This window comes from Myotis nattereri (genome assembly GCF_964212035.1).
Source record: "Myotis nattereri genome assembly, chromosome: 5".
Classification (NCBI taxonomy): domain Eukaryota; kingdom Metazoa; phylum Chordata; class Mammalia; order Chiroptera; family Vespertilionidae; genus Myotis; species Myotis nattereri.
Window position 1 is genome coordinate 15,400,274 of NC_138080.1, and position 17,875 is coordinate 15,418,148.

The 17,875-nt window shown below is 61.6% G+C and overlaps 1 protein-coding gene across 2 annotated transcripts; it reads right to left on the reverse strand.

The window, feature by feature from the left end:
- Positions 1-827: 827 nt before the first annotated feature.
- PDLIM2 (PDZ and LIM domain 2) lies at positions 828-14,385 on the reverse strand (the record flags this gene model as incomplete). Of its 2 annotated transcripts, XM_081093068.1 has the most annotated exons (10): positions 828-2,584; positions 3,586-3,703; positions 5,171-5,316; positions 5,472-5,554; positions 9,268-9,346; positions 9,504-9,655; positions 9,763-9,832; positions 11,915-12,066; positions 12,742-12,836; positions 14,257-14,385. In XM_081093068.1, the coding sequence occupies 9 exons, from the start codon at positions 12,832-12,834 to the stop codon at positions 2,407-2,409; spliced, it is 1,071 nt and encodes a 356-aa protein (XP_080949194.1). In that variant the 3' UTR covers positions 828-2,406. The 2 variants fall into 2 exon arrangements, with proteins under 2 accessions (XP_080949194.1, XP_080949195.1); XM_081093069.1 differs by lacking the exons at positions 3,586-3,703; positions 14,257-14,385 and having other exon boundaries at positions 2,393-2,584; positions 12,742-12,834.
- Between the last annotated feature and the right edge of the window lie 3,490 nt (positions 14,386-17,875).

The window sequence follows — 17,875 nt, forward strand, 5'->3', positions numbered from 1 at the left end:
GAGAACCACTGCTTTACAGCCTTACTCAGTATCCCCTTCAGCCACTGCCCTAAACTGAGCATTCCCCCTGCCCTCGCCCTCTCCTCCACCCTTCCAAGTCCTGGCCACACGGACGGCCCCTGCTCTGCACCCACAGGGCGCCTGTGTGCTCCACATCAGCTCTTAAGCACTGTCGCCACGCTGCAGTATTTCATTCATGCTGCTCAGTTGCTGCCACTTGACTGTTATCTTCAGGAAAGCAGGAAAAATGCTAGATCTTTCTGTATTCCCATTTTGCCGGAACCCAAGTATTTCCAGAGGGGTGAATTCCCCTTCTGAGTGTCCTCCCTGCCACGGCTACACCGGACACTAGGTGGCGCCCAGGTGGGTATCCCATTTCAGACCAGACCTCCTCTTGAGCCACAGAAAGCCTTGATCTTTCCTGTGAATATAAAGGCAGTCATCCAGGTAAAAGTTGAGACAATTACACCAAGGTGTAAATTATATCAACAGGTGCCTGAGGAGGCAACACAGTCTCTGCCAAGATTCCTTCCAAAAGGAGCCAGATAGCACCCAGCACCCTCTGAAGCCCAGCTTTGATCTTTTCAGTGAAAATAAAGCTGAGGCTGTGCCCATCCCTCCGGCTGACTTGGGGGCAGGGTGAGTCTGAAGCACCCAGCAGCACCCGGGTGCCTTTCTGAAATGTCCTCTGGGATTAGAACAAGGCGGAGGGGGAGGCAGTCAATCACACCAAAAATCTGGCAGGGACCATTGTCCCCTGCCTCAAACATAATAAATACCTGCCTCAAACATGCTGGCACTGGCCATGAACTTTTTTTTTTTTTTTTAATATATTTCTTTATTGATTTCAGAGAGGAAGGAGGAGGGAGAGATAAAAAACATCAATGATGAGAGAGAATCATTGATTGGCTGCCTCCTGCATGCCCCCGACTGGGGATCGAGCCCACAACATAGGCATGTGCCCTTGGCCGGAATCGAACCTGGGACCCTTCAGTCCGCAGGCTGACGCTCTATCCACTGAGCCAAACTGGCTAGGGCTGGCCATGCACTTTATATGTACTGCCAGGGGAAGGGGTGGCAGACCAACCCTGGCTTGGAGGTGAGGCCCTCGGTGGGTGGTGGTCCCTCAGTGTGGGGGCTCTGCTGGGTTGTTGCCTCCAGGCAAGGCTAGCCTGCAGCCTGTCCCAAAGTGGTTCTGGTGATTGTATTTCTCCAATGACTGCAGACAGCCTTAGAGAATGCAGGAGGTACTTTGGATCATGCCCCTTTCTGCCCATCTTCTGGGTAAGTCAGCAGGACTGGCAGCTTCCACAGCAAAGGGCACAGAGAGCACCAGCCCAGCCAGTGGTGGCAGAGCAGGGGATGGCACGGAGATGGGCGTGGCAGAATGGGCCTGGGACTGCCTCCTGTGCCTCTGCTGTCCACCCTCCACCATCCCTTCCCCTCCCCAGGCTCCCAGGGAGAAACCCATTCCTGCAAACCACCAGGGACCATCTGGTAAAACAGGCATCTTTACAAAGGGGCCCAGGAAGAGCAGGACCCCCAGCTTCATCAGCTGGTAGGGCAAGGGGTGGAGGGAGGGGAAATCCTATCTAATAAAAGAGTAATATGCAAATTAACCATCACTCCACGACAAAGATGGCTGTGCCCATATGGCCGGGGTGGGACACTGGCGGCGTCACCCCAGCAATGCGAGCCCAGCATCTGCACCCTGGCCACACTGAGGGAGGGGAGGGGCTTCTGGCCAGAGGGGCGTGGGTGTGGGACGCTGGGCTCGCCTCACCCCTGGTGACATGAGCCCAGCATCTGTGCCCCAGCTGCATGGAGGGAGGGAAGGGGCCCCGGCCTCGTGGAGGGAGGGGAGGGGCCTTGGGCCATAGGCTGGGGGGGGAGGGATGCTGGCATCGTTGCAGGCCGGGCTGAGGGACGCCCCCCCCCACTGTGCATGAATTTCGTGCACCGGGCCTCTACTATGTGAATAAAGCCTTTGCTCCCAGCAGTAGGGAGAAGCCAGGGAGGAGAGGACAGGAAGGAGGGGCAGTTCCTTTATTTTGTCCCCGTATATATATATATATTTATTGAACTCACGTCAGGGACTTTGCACCGTGAATACCTCTAGCCTGTGACCCTCCCTTCTCCTAGATACTAATCTTCATAGCCCAGCCTGCCTAACCCCTGCTGCTCAGTGGTGACTGATGCAATGTCCGCCTCAGAGATTGGTGCAGAGGCTGCCCAGCAGGGGGAAGTGAGAGTATCTAGCAAAAGCCTGGGAAGGTAAGACAGGCCCCAGCCTCCGGCCTCACCCAGTGAGGGGGAAGGGGCCCATCACCCACCATCGCCCTTCCATGCCAACTTGTTATTGGCATGGCCCTGGCGCGGAGGTGCCCGCAGAGTCCGGAGGTGTGCTCAGGCCTGGGAGGTGAGGGCTTTAGGCGCTGAGTATCGCTGGCGGGCATGCTTCTCGCAGTACAGCTCATCCCCCACCCAAAAGTGCCCACGCATCTTCAGGTTCAGCCCGCAGTCTGCACAGGTGTAGCAGCCAGGGTGGCGGTACCTCCCCTCCTGGATGCGCACGGCCTGGTTCCTGAGGGAGGGGGGTCGGAAAGCCATTCATTAGCCTGGGGGGTGGAAAACCGGAGCCGGGCGTGCTGCTCCCCAGAGCCCAGAGGCAGGACCTGGGAAGATCCCCAAATCTAACTCTTGACCCCCCATGCCTGCCCTCAGGAATCTCACTTCACCATCCTCCAGCCCCAGAACCCTAATAATAATAATAATAAAGTCATTCCTCCCCCACAAAAGGCAGGTAAACTCCATCCTGTATCTCCTGGGTTGTTAATGGAGCAGTGGTTCTCAATGTGTGGTCCCAGGTGCCAGGACCACAGCATCGCATCGTCTGGGGACAAGCTGGCAAGGCAAGCTCTGGGGCCAGGGCCCTGCTGAAGAGGAAAGTAAGGTGCAGGCCCAGCAGTGTTGCCACAAGCCCGGGGCCCTGGGCTGCTCTTCGACATGGGACACAGTCCTCTGTCAGTGCGGCAGCGTGGGCTCTCCCATTCTGCAGATGGAACACAGGCCCAGGGAGCCGAAGGGGTTCGCCCAGAGTGAGTCACCTGCCCCTCCACACTGTGCACGGAACAACTTTTTCCAGGGGAGCCTTTCAGCAATTTTCCAGAGGACGTGGCTGCACTGCGATGCCACCCACTGAGAACAATGAACCTGCCTCTGGGAACTTCATCCTGTTCCAACGGCGGTACAGGAGGGGTGAGAGCAAGGTTTCCCCGGAGGAGGCTCCTCGTCTAGAGGCAGAGCTCCAGAGACTGGGATGTCATGCAGATAAACCCAAAGCAGTAGCACGTCTTCCTCCCTCCACCGGGAGGGGGACAGAAATCAGGGGGGAGGGGGAACGGCGGGACAAAGCCAGCCGGGCCTCCTGCGAAGGCTGACAGTGACCCACAGAATGCCTGACGGCTCCACTTGTCACTGTGCCCCCCGGGCCCCCGATGGGCTGTTCTGTGCAGCCCCCTCTGGGAAGCGCCCTGTGCCCTGCCCCCCCCCCCCCGCCCCCGCCTCCCAGGCGGCCGGACTCACGCAATGCTGGTGCTGCACTTCTCACACGTGTGGAGCTTGGGCGGGGTGGCCGGGGCCCGGGGGGTGGGCAAGGAGGACTGGGGGCTCAGGGAGCTGGGCAGGAAGGCAGGTGTGCCACCTGGGAGGAGGGAGGGCAGACAGACACATCAGAGCTGGCCCACCGCAGCGGCGGGCTGTTTACGCGCACTCCGCCTGCTCCAACACGCCGCCAGGACTCACACTTACAGGCGGGCCTCTGGGGTGGCACCAGGCGCGAGCGTGGGGAGTGGAGGAAGGAAGCGATCCGGCAAGATCCCTGGCTGAGGCTGGGCAAGTCAGGAAGCACACGGGAGGCTGCCTGCCCGAGCCAAGGAGCAAGCTGGGAGAGCCTGCGCGGTGCCTGACCCAGCAGGCCGAGCAGACGGCTCCCTTCGTGCAGCCCGCCGCGATGATGTTAATGGGCAGTAATAATGGGCGATAACCTTTGTACAGTTTCCAAAGGGCTCTTACATGCATTATTGCCTCTGAGCTTTGGACCACGCTCAGATGAAGCACAGACATTATGAGGCAGGGACGGTCCCCACTTGCAGCTGATGCCACGGAGACTCCAGTGTGATGTCACCACCCATCTGCCTCTCCCTCCAGGGGCCCGCCAAGGGCTCAGGGTCACACATTTTCAAAACTGGCTCCACCCCAACCCCTGCCTCTGTGCACACCCCCAGGGACCAGACGTCAGAGTTGGGAACAGCCACCAGGTTTTAGTGATCCTGCCACTCACATACTTCTCCTGCCCGGCCCATCCTCGCGCTCCCTGATGCCACTGCCCAGGCCAGGCGTCCCCATCTCTCCCCTGAAGCAGGACAGTGGTCCCTCCACAGGGACGCCTGCAGCAGCCTCCGGTTCCTGGGAGCCGGGCGGGCCTGGCAGCCCCAATAAACAGAGCTCCTCATGGACAGACATGGGCCCTGACCACCTTTCCTCTCCACACTCTGCACAGGGCCGGTCCACGGGGGCGCGGGAAACGTTCGGCAGGAGCCCGGATCGCCTGAACTGCTGCCTTCGGCATCGCAGGCGCCGCCTGCATTCATCATCTAACTGGCCCTCCTGGGTTAGGCCACTCCGAAGCCTGGCACTCGAGGCCTCACAGCCAGGACGTCACTCCCAGGGCCACCTCCCTGCTGCCAGGCCGCTGTCCTCCGCTCCCACAGCCAAGAGCCCTCGGCCGCGGCCTCCGCATTCCACAGCCGGCCGGCCACCGCCTGAAGGCTGCTTGGTAAAGGCTTCATCTTTCTTCAAGGACCACATCAAATCCCTCTTCCTCCACGAAGCCCTCCCCGAGACCCCACCACCCCCGTGTTGTTCCCTTGGCAGTTTCCTGATCCCAGCTGGACCTCTGAGGGCGCCCGGTAACCCCCGACTGCAAGCTCCTTCAATGCAGAACCTGTGGTCTCAGTGCCCTGGGTGCCTGCCCCTGGTGAGCACTTAGGAATCACTAGGCCAATAAGCTGTCCACCCAGGGCCCCGGGGTGTCCTGGGGAACCTACTTCCCCCCCAGAACCACCGCCAACACCCTGCCCCACCGCCGCCGCGGCCACCCCGGCCTCACCTCTCTCCTCGGCCTCCAGGGCTTCCTGCAAGAGTTTGAAGGAGCTGGACTGCCGGGGGGCCATCCGCCCCTCACGATTCTCCTGCAGCATCTTGAAGACCTCCGAGTCCTCTCGCAGGAGGTGGCTTCCCCTCTCCGAGTCCATACTGTGGGGATGGGAGGCAGCCAGGAGTGAGGTCTGGTCCCGTGTCAGGACGAGCTGCCTGGACTTAGAGAGGCAGGGACCCCTCCATCCCTCTCTAGGAAGCCAGTCCCTCCTAGTCCTCCGAGATCCCACCCTCCCTCCAAGGCTCGCTGGTACCTGAGTCTGGGGCTGGAGGGCCGGGGTCCCGGGGAAGGCGGCAGCACCAGCACTGCGGAGTCGCCAGCGAGGCCGAGGCCAGCCTGTGGGAAGGAGAGGCACCAGGGGAGGAGTCAGCGCTGGAGCCTTCGGCCAGCACACCCAGCGGGCCAAGGCCGGCTATTCCCAGGCCCAACACCAGAGGGCCCCCCTCCCCGTCCCCCTCCATGGGAACCCGACCAGGTCACGGGCGACTGTTCCTGTGCGCCCGCCAGGAGGGGAGGGAGGCAGCACCCAGCTTTGGAGGTGTGAGGGCTCTGCAAGGGGACTGGGCGGAGGGGCAGGATAAAGATAGGGGGTGACAACCAGCTAAATTCAGACAAAAAGCAAATTCCTCTGTTATCGCGGGCCATGTGTTTGGAAAGATGTTGCATGTTGGGGCCTGTCTGCTCTGACAGAACAAACGAAGAAGCCAGCCCTCTGCCCCGAGGAAGAGGCAACATAAGGGGGAGGGGAGAGGCCAAGCCCCCTCTGGGAGTCGGGCCTGGAGCTGCACAAAGAACTCTCACCCACCGCGCTGGTTCCCTTCTGGGAGGGCCAGGGTCTGGGCCCACCAGCCTCTCCAGGCCGCCCTGGGAGGTCTGGTCCTGCCCCGGGCAGCCTTGGGGAGCCAGGGTGGTTCTGGGCCCACAGCCCAGCAGCAGTGCCCTCTCCCTCCCCCGTGTGCACCGTCCATCTCGGGTTCTTACACCTGCTCTCCACGTGGGCATCTCCCTTCCACCGCTGTTGTTCCGTTCCCGCTCCACCCCATCCCCATGGAAAGGAGAGCCTGAGGCCCCAGGCAGCCATGCTAGGGCAGTTTCCTGGAAAGCCAAATCCCCTCCGTTTTAAAATTCAAAGTCAGGAATGAATCATGGGGTTGAGTAAAAAACCTGCATGAGTTCCTAAGCTAAAGGGGAAACATCAGAGTCTTGAGAAGACAACCCTAGACCCTCTCCCTGCCTCTCCCACCAGCCCGCGTGCCTCTGCTCGCAGGCCTCTGCGGGCAAGCCTTCCACAGTGAGGCGACTCAGCTCCCAAGGGCAGCAGCTGGGATCGGAGGCAGGGCTGGGAGTCCACAGCACAAAACCTGAGTGCCCAGCTGGTGCCAAGTGGTCGACAGAGGACGGTGAGGAAATGTCCTCAGGAATGACGTCCAGCGCCAGCTAGTGACTCAAAAATGATGTCCCATCTCGCTGTCCCAGACAGGCTGGCACATGCCCTGGGCCGGGGTGGGGGGGGGGAGGGCGGGGGCAGGGGGACGGGACACTGGGCAGTGGGAGGGAGGGCTGAAATCCGGCCCCCGTTCCTTCAAAAGCCCAGCCCTCGTGCCAGCCAGAGGGAGAGGTGCTGTTCTCACTTCACATCTGCTCACCAAGGCTTCTGCCTCCCGGAAGGGCAACCCCCCGTTTCCAGACGGGCACCGTAAGGGCTGGTGGCGTCCTGCGCTTGGCCCAGCGCGGCCTCGGCCTGCTCAGGAGCCAGCGGCCAAGCCGCAGCCTCAGCAGACAGTCACCTCCACCCCTCCTCCCTCCAGACCAGCACACCAGGTGGAGAGGCACCCAGCTCCCTCCCTCAGAGCCACGGCCTTCCTCTTCCCCCTTCCTGTCAGCTCAGGAAGGACACCTGTCTCCACAGAGGCGACCTGTCCCCTCCAAGTCCAGAACACCTGCTCATCTGCCATCAGGAGCCCTGTGTGGCCAACACCTCCCAAGATGTGTTCTGGGCAACACAGGAGACAAATACTAGTGAGTGAGTGGCAGGGCAGGAGGGCGGCCATCGGCTTAGGAGATTGAATGTGCTTCTCTCTCCCCGGACTCTAGTGCTTTAAGGTGCTAAGGTGCACAGTGACACCACGAGGGAGCTAAGGGACGCTGTGACTCCCACACCACCCGATTTGTTTCACTTGTCGACCAGAAGGCACACTTAGTTGGGTTAGGAATTGCTGTTTTCCCACCACTGCTTCCCCAGAGCCCAGAACCGTGCCTGACACACTGAAGCTGCTCGCTAAGTATTTGCGGAAGGAATGACAGGGGCCTCAGGTCAGAGAGAGAGGAAGGGGCTCATCCAAGGTTACACAGTGGAGGTGGGACTAGCCGTCCTGCCACCCAGCCCAGGGCTCCTCCCTACATGACTGGGGCCACTGGGGAGGTCCTCAGATCTTCCCATGCATCGGACCCCCAGGGCTCCTTAGAACAGACTGGTGCCCCACCCCCTGCCTGCGTCTGACTCAGTGGACACCCTCAGCTGGAGCCTGAGGGTTTTTACTTCTAACACGTTCCAAGGTGCTGCCGCTGGTTTGAGAGCCACTCCTTGTACCACCCAAATGCCCCCTTTGCCAGGGTTGGGGGCACCACAGGAAGGAGGCCAGGATGGACCCGCCCTCTCCAGCCATGGCCTAGGACAGTGGTTGGCAAACTGCGGCTCGGCAAACCGCGGCTCGCGAGCCACATGCGGCTCTTTGGCCCCTTGAGTGTGGCTCTTCCACAAAATACCGACTTCTGTGCATGGGCCACGATGCTTCAATCGCACTGTACATGCGCACCCCCACGTGGTATTTTGTGGAAGAGCCACACTCAAGGGGCCAAAGAGCCGCATGTGGCTCGCGAGCCGCGGTTTGCTGACCACGGGCCTAGGATAAGCTTGTTCCACTGCTCATCTGCTTCTAACCTAAACCCCTACCGGGTCCGACCTCCTGACCCGCCAGCAAAACCCCTGACAAAGCCTTCTGAGGCCACCCCAGTCCACACTCATCTCCCGCTCCAAGAAGGCCCCCTGCTTTTCTAATTAAGACCATACTGTTTAGTGCTTAATTGTTCCAAAGTTGTTTCGCATGTTTGTCTTATCTCCACAGCTACATTTAAAACTGTTTGAAGGGGATCTCATGGAACACATCGTTATGCCCACAGGCCTGGCGGGCCACTGGGCAGGCCCACAGCCAGTCGCCTGGGACCCCGACGCAGCCCCCAGAGGACCCCCTTCCTTCTCCAGAGCCCCCGGTCTTAGTACCCTCCCCTCGCCACCCCCAAGGCTCCGCTTTCTGGAATGCAGATCAACCGGAGTTCGGATTCCAGCAGCTGGGCCTCATCCCCTTCACCCCAAAGGCTGAACATGCCCCCCCCAACTCTGCCCCCGGCAGCTGTGGCCCAGAGCAGTTGGCCGCCTCACTCCCTCACCTCTGCACCCGGCCCTTAGAGAGGAGAAACACCACCAAGGGGGGTTGGGCTGTCACTAGTAGACAGTGGGACCTGGGGTGGGAGGCCCCCCAGGAAGGAAGGAGGGGTGGGGCAGACAGACAACGGGCCAAGTGCAACTTCAGGCAGAACCACAGTCCCACTGGTGGTTCCCTGGGCTGAGCCCGAGGAAAAAGAAGGGGATAGGGTGGTGGAGGGGGGCAGGCATGGGGCTGGAATGGGGAGGAATGTGTGCGAGGGATGCAGCCAGAGCCAAAGGGAACCATCCCAACAACAGCAGCAAAACTATGTCAGTCGCAGCCCAAGAGAAACACTCAAGAAGGGAGGAAGCCGGCAGGAGGCAGGGAGGCGGCAGCGAGTGGGAGTGAGGTGGTGGGAGGCCACCTGGACCAGGGGGGCAGGGCCGGAGCAGCCAACGTGACCCACCAGCAGATAGGATGACCTCCTGGCTGGAGAGAGGGGAGTGTCTGCTGCCAGGAGACAGGGGCCCGCTGCCCAGGTGGGATCAGCCACCTGCAGCCCCATAGGCACCATTGACAACCAGTGGTCCTGGGCGGCTCTCCCCGCCCCCCCAGTGCCCTCACCTGGCGGCGTCCGGGGTGGCCTCCATAGGACAGGCGGTCAGCAGCGGTGAGTCCCGGGTTGTGTGCCAGGCTCTGGGAACTGAATGGGGGAAATGCACAGCGTGTGTGCCAAGCCCTCCCCACTCCAGACTGCCCCAGGGAAACAGAGGGTGCCCCCGTGTCCCCTGAACACAGCTATTGAGACCGAGAGGCCTGGCCTGGGCCTGGCAGCGGGGATGCCCACCCCCTGCACTCACCTTCGGCTCATCACCGCCTCTCCAGCAAGGGCACGCGGGCTGGTGGGGGCCTGGGTGGAGAAGGGGCTGCATGGCTGGGGGCTGAGGGAGGCTGGGCTGGAACAGGAGGACCGGAGGGAGGACTGGCTGTCAGTGGGTGTCCTCACTGAGCCCTGTGGAGACAGGACCCTGAAGAGTGGTCTGCCACCCCCGGGGCCCTGTCCCTCAGGCCTCCCCTCACTTCCGGTGCTGGGGCTCCCGGCTAAAGGCACCAGCCTACCTGGAAACGTGTGGCCAGCACCTCCATGGCGCTTTCCCCGTTGGTCTGTCCAGGAGAGGCGGCCCGGGACCTGAGGAGAGGACAGAGAAGGGGTGTCACAGGGGTCCTGGGACCCTGCTTAGCTGGTAGGGGCTGGGGATTTCAGCTGCCCCCATACCAGGTTCTCAAGACGAGTAAAATGTCCAAAGCATTCAGACAGTGGTTTGTCAACTTTCAACTTGGCCAAATTCAAAACCAATAACTATTGTCATCAGCCACCGTTATTTCTTAAAGGGCAGTTTAGCACCAAAAAGTAGAAAGGAATAATTTCAGCAAAAACTTCCATAAATTCAATTTTATTAAAAAAAACTCCTCACACTACCAATATGCCCCTGTCTTTTTTTTTTCTTCTTTTTTTTTTTCCATTTTATCCAAACTTTGTCTCTGATCAGCATCAGTTTGGCAGATCAGTTTGTGGGGAGACTGCTGATTTCATAAAATAACCCTACATCTTTGCCCATGGAGAACCTGACACCCAGAGAGGAAGAGCTGCCCAAAGTCCTAAAGCCCAATAAGTGGCTGGGCCAGCTGCCCACGGTCCCCAACCAGAGGCCTGTCCCTCACAGCTCGGCCACTGTGGGTGCCTTTGAGAGAGTCAGTCCTGGTCCCTTCCACAGGCTCCTCCTCCATAAAACAAGGGTGGAGCTGTCCCCCTTCGCCAGGCAGGCAGCTGCAGGGCCTGGAGACCAGCTCCCCAGCCAATCACCAAGGCAGCCAGCCAGAGGGCTCCCCTTCCGCACCCCCCCCCCCAGGACTGTCCTCCAAAGCTCTTTCCTATAGAGCCAGCTGGAGCCTTAGAGACGCCACTGAGGGCTGAGAGCTGGCCGAGGAAAAGCGCCTGCCAGGACCCATCTCTGCTGCACCATTCCTGATGAGGCCACTTCTAGAGAGGTCAGCAGGAACCTCAGTCACCACACACCACGTCAGCCGCAGCCTCAGCCTCTCGGGCAGGGGAAGGGGTGCGGCTGTGAAGTCAGAGTGAGGGGAGCTTGGGTTGAGGCTCTAGCCCAGAGCACTGCTTCCTGCCATAGGGCTCTGAGCGCCTAAAAGGTCATGGAGGGTGGGGAGGGGGTGTTCAGGGAGGATTAAGAGGGGGCTGGGCAAAAAAAAAAAAAAAAGAGAGAAGCAGGGAACCTTGACCTGCCTAACATGGAGCTGGAGGCCTGGGGGTGCTCAGCCAGGCTCACCTCCCTGAGGAAGTGATGGTGTCAGCAGCTCCCTGCCCCTCCCCCGCCCCACTCTGCAGCCTCTTGTAGATTTTGGTCCCCTTCCCAGATGCCATGAGGTACTCCCCATCCTCCTCCTCTAGGTCCCACTCCTGCAACACTCCTGGGCCAGAGGAGCAAGAAGAGTCACTGAAGGGGCTGGGGCTGCCCAGGGCATTGTGGGAGCCAGTTTCTACAGCCTGTGGGAGGGAGGGCCAGGAGAGGGCATAGAGTCAGGGCCCAGGGAGAGCCTAGCAGGGCAGAGAGGAAGAACCCGACTCAGATTGAAGGCCCTCCCAAAGGGCTCTCCTGGCTGGGGGAATCTCCCAGGGTTCCTTTCCTGTGACTCACCAAGATGCCCCACCCTGGGGAACCACCTGTCCCCTCCCCCGCCCCCCGCCCCCATCCAGGGCTCCAGGCTGCAAACCCCACTAGCCAGAAATCAGCCTTCACCAGCAAGGCCTTGAGAACCAATGGAGGGAGGGACAGAGGGGCTCTGGGGGGCGGGGGTTGGGAGGGAGTGAACCACCAAACTCCTCACCTCCCTCCCCCCAGCCCTACCTGAACAAAGGTCATGCCCTCTTGGAGGCAGAGGCCTGGGAGGCTCAGCCTAAGGCACACCTTTCCCTCTTCAACCCACTTCATGCCCACGCCCTGTAGCCCGCACACTTGGGAACCAGTCAAACCCGGGCATCCAGATGGCTGATGCCAGCCTGCCCTACCTGTGGCTACATGCCCAGCCAGGCACAGGGACACCCCTCGGCCCACCCAGCTGCAGGCCTGCAGGCCAGGAGCCGGGGACCTTCTCAGGATGAGCTGAAAGGGCGGGTGGGGGAGGGCGGCCCCAGCCGTGTGCTGGCTGAGGGGAGAGGAATGCCGGGCGGGCCCAGCAGATGCCGAGAGCCTACCTGTCCAGCTGCAGCCGCAGGGGCGAGGGGCTCTGGCGGATCTTGCTCTGGGCCTCCGCATGGAGCATGCCCTGGGTATCCTCCCCATTGATGGCCACGATGATGTCGCCAGGCCGGAGGTCAGCAGCCTGGGCCTTGCCCCGCTCCGTTACCTGTAGGGGATGAGGTGCAGGCAGTCTGAGGTACCCCTGCTCAGACAGTGGTGACAGGCAGGGAGGGAAGGGGGGGGGTGGATTCCCTCTGTCCTGCCCAAGAAACACAGAAGCTGGTTTGAACCAGGCTGACCTGTGTCCCCCTTTACTACCTCTCTCCCTGCCCTTCAGTATCTGCCCAGCTAATCAGCTAGTGCCCTCCGAAGCTGCATGGCAGCCCCTCTCTCCAAAGAGTATGTGATGACGGAATTTCAGGAACTGTGCTCGGAGATACTCCCAGACAGCCCTGCCAGTGCAAACCGGGACGTGCTGGTGACTGCCCGCCCGCACACCAGCCCCCTGTGTGGATGCTGCCCGGCCCGGCCTGGGTCAAGGTGAAACTGCCAAGAACTGAGGGGCTCCTGTTCTCATAACCACCTGAAAGGGCTACCGGCAGGTATGGGGTTGACAACCAGCAGGCCCCTTGGCCCAGCTCCCTTTCACTACCCAGAAGCCTGCTCCTGACCTGGTGACCACATCCTGGTGGCAACAGGGTCCCAGCCCTCCCTGGACCAGCACTCCCAGAAGCAGACCTCTGGTTCCAGAACAAAAAAGGAAAGGTGTCTGTGGGGACCAGGCAAACCGAGCCAACCCTAACTACGGGGATGCCTCTTGCTCTCCAGGAGCCGCCCTTACCTTGGTCACCATGATGGGCGTGTGGAAATCCCTGCCCCCAGTGATGCGGAAGCCCCAGGGCGCTGGCCCCATGACGTCCACAGTCAGTGCCATGCCTGAGGAAGAGGATGGAGAGGTGGAGCCTGACCCCGCCCCCCAAGGACAGTATGGGGGGAGGGCGGGGGGAGAGAGGCAAAAGGGAGGAGAGGAGATGACAGGCCCAGGAGCAGCCCGTCAGGGGCCGGGGCAGGGGGTGGAGGAAATGACCAACTCCCTCCCTCACCCTCCAGTTGCACTTCTCCCCACCCTGGGAAGCCCTGACTCCAGTTCCCCTTCACTGTGCTCAGCAGAGCAGCTCCCTGGGGGCAGGCGTCAGGGTGCCAGAGAGGGGTTTGCTGGGGAACTGGCGGGCAGGGGCCAGCAGGTGGTAGGCGATGTCGGCATTTCCTCCTCTCCCCTCCTCCACACCCGGGCTAAGCCCCACTAGTGCTTGCTTCCGGTCCCCAAAACCCACAGCACAAGGTACTTCCTCCTGTCTGGGGGAGGGCAGCGCTGTGGGAACAGGGTGACAGCAAGGAAGCGGGTGGTACCACCAGCGTGTTCCAGGTGAGGCAAGGTCTTCAGAGCAGCCTCGGGCCACCTGCCGGCCCTCAGCGATGTGGTCAAGCTAGGCAAGCCTGGGCTTCCCACCTCCCCCAGGGGCCTGATGCCCTCTGAACAGCCCCAAAGAAGGATAAACTCATCCGCCAAGCTGGGCACAGCCACGCCCTGGTGCTGGCCAGCAGGGTGAGCCGACTGATGCTGCCTGTGAGCTAGGGCCGCGGGCTTCCCATCCACTGCCCCCTCCGTGGGCAAGGGCGTGTCCTTGCAGACCGGGCCCTTGTAGGATTTCCGGAGCCTGTAGGTCTGGAGTCAGGAGCCAACCCAGGCAGAAAGCTGCAGTGCCCGACTGAGGCACCACCCTGCCCAGCACCCACCCTGGAGCTGCCCCTGGGGAGGCCCGGAGACTGCAAGAGCTGCCCACATCTATCCAAGGGCACTGGGGCCACCTCCCCGCGTTAAGGGGCCCGTGGGGCGCGCGCCCTGGCCATTGGGCAGCCTGCCCTCTTCCTCGCCCTGTGGCTTCCTCTTTGCCCAGGCTGAGCTTCGGTCCCTCCCCAGGACCCTGGCCGGCGCAGGCTGCGAGCACGCCCTGGTTCCCGGACCTTTGAGCCGGCCGTGGACTCCGGGAGGTACCCAGCCCGTCAGCCCGGCTCGCCCAGTTCCGGCGCCCTCTGCACTCTGAAACCCAAGTACCCGCGGGCCGGGGGCTGGAGGACCAGCGCCCTGGACAAGGAGGCCCAGCCAGCGGGGGACGGGGGCGCGGTGGGGGGCTCCGCGAGGCGAGGCTCCGGAGAGGGGCTGGGGGCGCAGGAAAGGCCCGGGCGCGGAGGGGCGCCCAGAGCGCGGGCGCTGAGCCCCGAGAGGCCGGGAGTCCGGAGGCCGCGGGCCGCGCGGCCCGGGCGCAGGTGGGCGCGCTCCTCTGGCCCCGCTCACCTGTCGGGCTGGGCGGCCGAGTCCAGGAGGCGAGGGAGGGAGGGCGAGGAGACACCGCGGCTCCCGCTGCTGCCGCCGCCGCCTGCCCGGCTCTGGGCAGAGCAGCCCGGGGCTCCGGGACCTGCCTCCGCCCATGTGATCCCGGGGCCGCCCCTGCCGCCGCCCCGGCCGGGAAGCCGCCTCCTCCACGCAGCCCGGCCCCAGCGCTGCCGTCTGGTCCGCGCCCCGCTGGGGGGTCGGGGGGGGTGACTCTCCCTAGAGCAGCCAGAGAGGCTGCGCCTGTCCTCCCCGAGGTGCGGCGGCCCCTCCCTCCCCCCCGCAGCGGAGTTGTTCTGGCGGCGGCGACTGGCCCTACTCTGCGGCCGGCTGAGCCCTCCGGGCCGGCTGCCCCGCCCCCTTCAAAGGGCCTGAGGCCGGGGCGGGGGCGGGGGCGGGCCGGCCACTCCGTCTGCCTGCGGTCCGCCGGCCCTTCCGCCCGCTTCAGGCTCCCACGCCGGTGCAGATGCGGCCCGACACCCACAGATCCCAAACGGGGCCGCCCCGCCCCCTTCCCGAGGCCAGAGCCCGCGAGGGGCAGCGGCGCACAGCTTCCCGCTGGAGATGCCGGGCCACCTGCTCCGCGCGGGGAGGCTGTCCGGTCCCGGAGGAGAGGAAGAGACTCCGATGGAGGGCACCCGCACCCTCCTGGGCTATGCATGTCCCTCTGTCTTCTGCGCGGATGCCTTTTCCATTCCTACTGCCCTCACTCTCTTGCTGCCCTGCCTGGCGCTGGCCAGCCCCAACAACCCCCATTGGCCCTCGCCCCCCACACACCAGCCCTCTGCCAACCCCCTGGAACCCAGGCTCCAGGGAGCAGGAGAGGACAGCCAAGGAGAGCCCCCAGGCACCAGCTCAGAAACACCTGGCAAATGGTTCCCCAGAAGTCATATCTGGCAACCCTCCTCCTGGGCACCTCAGGGCCCACCAGAGCTGACTCCATCTCCCGTTGGTCTCCACTTTGCACTTTCTCTGACAGGCTGGTCTGTTTTCAGGGGGAGCACACCTGTGGGCACAGCTGTAACTTGTCTGCCTCATGTAGTCATTCCCTCCCAGTTCCCTTTGCAAGGAGTGCCCTCAGCCCCTCTCACCAACCTATGCCCTGGGTCTCTGGCTCCCTGCACACACGGCCCAGCTGCCTCCAGCCTGCTACCTCCCCTATCCTTAGCCTCCCGCAGCCTCTGTCCCCAGTGTGGGTAAGCCACTCTCCCACTAACTGGTCCCATGCCTAGTGGTGTGCGTGCTTGACCTGATGCACCTGTCCAATCCCCCCCACCTAGGCCGGAAGCCCTGAGGAGCAGAAAGCTAGAGGCAGTGCCAGCACAGCCTTGGGGTCACACAGACCTCACCTCAAATGCCAGGTCTGCCTCTACTAGCTGTGTGACCTTGGGCAATTTCCTCAGCTCCTCCAGGCCTCAGTTTCCCCATCTGTAAAACGGGACAGTGCATAGTTGTACAGATTGTCCTCCCATAAAAAGCGCCTACACAGTCTCCTCAGAGGACAGGCTGTGTTTTTGTTTGGTTCACTGTTCCATTCCCAGAGCCTAGCACAGCAGTCATCCTTCCCAGTAGGGCATTGAGTAAATATTTGAATGAATATTGTTTTGATGATTGAATGGATTCATCTGTTTTACACCTTTGGGTGCTCCTGACTTTGCCTTGGACAGTCTCTAGACCAGCCGTGGGCAAACTACGGCCCGCGGGCCGGATCGGGCCTGTTTGAAATGAATAAAACTAAAAAAAAAAAAGACCATACCCTTTTATGTAATCATGTTTACTTTGAATTTATATTAGTTCACACAAACACTCCATCCATGCTTTTGTTCCGGCCCTCCGGTCCAGTTTAAGAACCCATTGTGGCCCTCGAGTCAAAAAGTTTGCCCACCCCTGCTCTAGACACATGGACAGGTTCACCTGCAGGATCTCTGCTCTGAGGGTTCTGCGTTCACAAAACTCTCAAAGACAAAGTCGCAGGGCATGACCCCTGGAACAGAAGGGACTACTACTGCTCTGCTCTAAGCAGCTCTATGCCTCTGGGCACCTCACCTCTCTAATGGCAGCAGCAGCCCCAGGGGCCCAAGGTCCTTTTTGGCTCTGGCCCCTCAGGTCCCCCTCCCCCCTTGGGCCTCTGACCCTCTCTTACCCTCCCCCATCGGGCCAGATCAAGGCACCCAAGTGGTCATCATCCATCAGGGATCTCCTGGCAGGCAGCCCAGGGGCCTAGGGTTGGTTTGCCGCCAAGGTTTCAGGTCCCCATCAAAGAGAGGGAGTGGATTTGGTTTCTGCCCCAGGTAAAGGCAGGCTCAACCCGATACCTTACTTGAGGGCATCAGGAAATGCAAAGGAGCTGGGACAGGGATCAGGAACAAGCTAGTGGGATCCCGGAGAATGCTCATGTTATGGGACAGGGTGCACCTGTCCACTGAGAACAGACCATGGTGAGGACTGGGCCGGCCAGAGTGGCTGCAGGAGGACACGCAGGTCTTGTTCTTCCAGCTGCTGTTTAACCACCACCGGGCCCAGCCCCACCCAGGCTCAAGGAACCCGTCAGGGCCAGGCCACAGCCCTGTCATTCACAGGCCTCACCCACCTGCCTTGACTCAACGGGCCCCACCACCCCTTCCCACCCGCTAGGGTGGGGGCACTTTAAGCGACAGGCCTGGACGACAGGATTGCAGGAAGCACGTGAGAGGCCCAGCCCGGGGCCGCCCTGCACAAGTGCTTGACCTCCTAGGTGACCTTCCTTCTTCACAGGCCTCTGGACAAGGAATGCCCCGTTGACTCGGTGCAGACAGATGGCAACAGTCCTGAGCCTGACTTCAGCCTTTTATGATGCTGTGACCCAGACAACTGAATCTCTCTCCTCCTGGGGAGGCAAGCCTGCCTGCTGGGACGCTCACGGCGGATAGCGGTACGTAGCACCTGACGCCCTGCTCAGCTCCCAGCACGGCCTGTAACGGTGCTTTCTCTTCCTGGCAGGGCAGCCGAGCCCAGACCGTGCCACCCGTCACCCCACGGGAACCACCACGCCCTAGGACTCTGAAACCTTGGGCGAGTAGTCGCTTTGGCTAGCTGTGGCCCACCCCTCCCAGCTTCCCACCATCGACTGCTCAAAACCCCAAGCCGAGCCTGAAGAGGAAAGTAAACAGACACGCAGGGCTTTGGAGTGGCGCGCACAGAAGGAAAACATTAGGAGCAGAGAGCAGTTAGACGTGTCATCCAGTCCAGCAACCCCACGCTGGCTCCAGAATCAAAACAGCCTGCACACAGGCCACATTCAGCTCCCGTCTCTGGTTCCTCCCCACAAGCAGGCCTCACCCTGGTCCCCCGTCATGTTGGTGTTCTCCCTCCCTCTCCGCCCTGCTTGTCAGACAGCTGCCTAGTCCTGGGGGCTGCTCAGTGCTGCCTGAGGCCTGAGGCCCTAGATCTTAGAGATAATCGTGCTGCTTTTCCAGCCTCCCCTACTCCCCCCCCCACCCCCCTCCCCACACACTCACATCCCACCTGATTCAGCACAGCCCCTGAAGAATAAATTCCCACAAGCCAGCCCTCTCTCACCAACACCACCCAAAAGGAGTGCAAG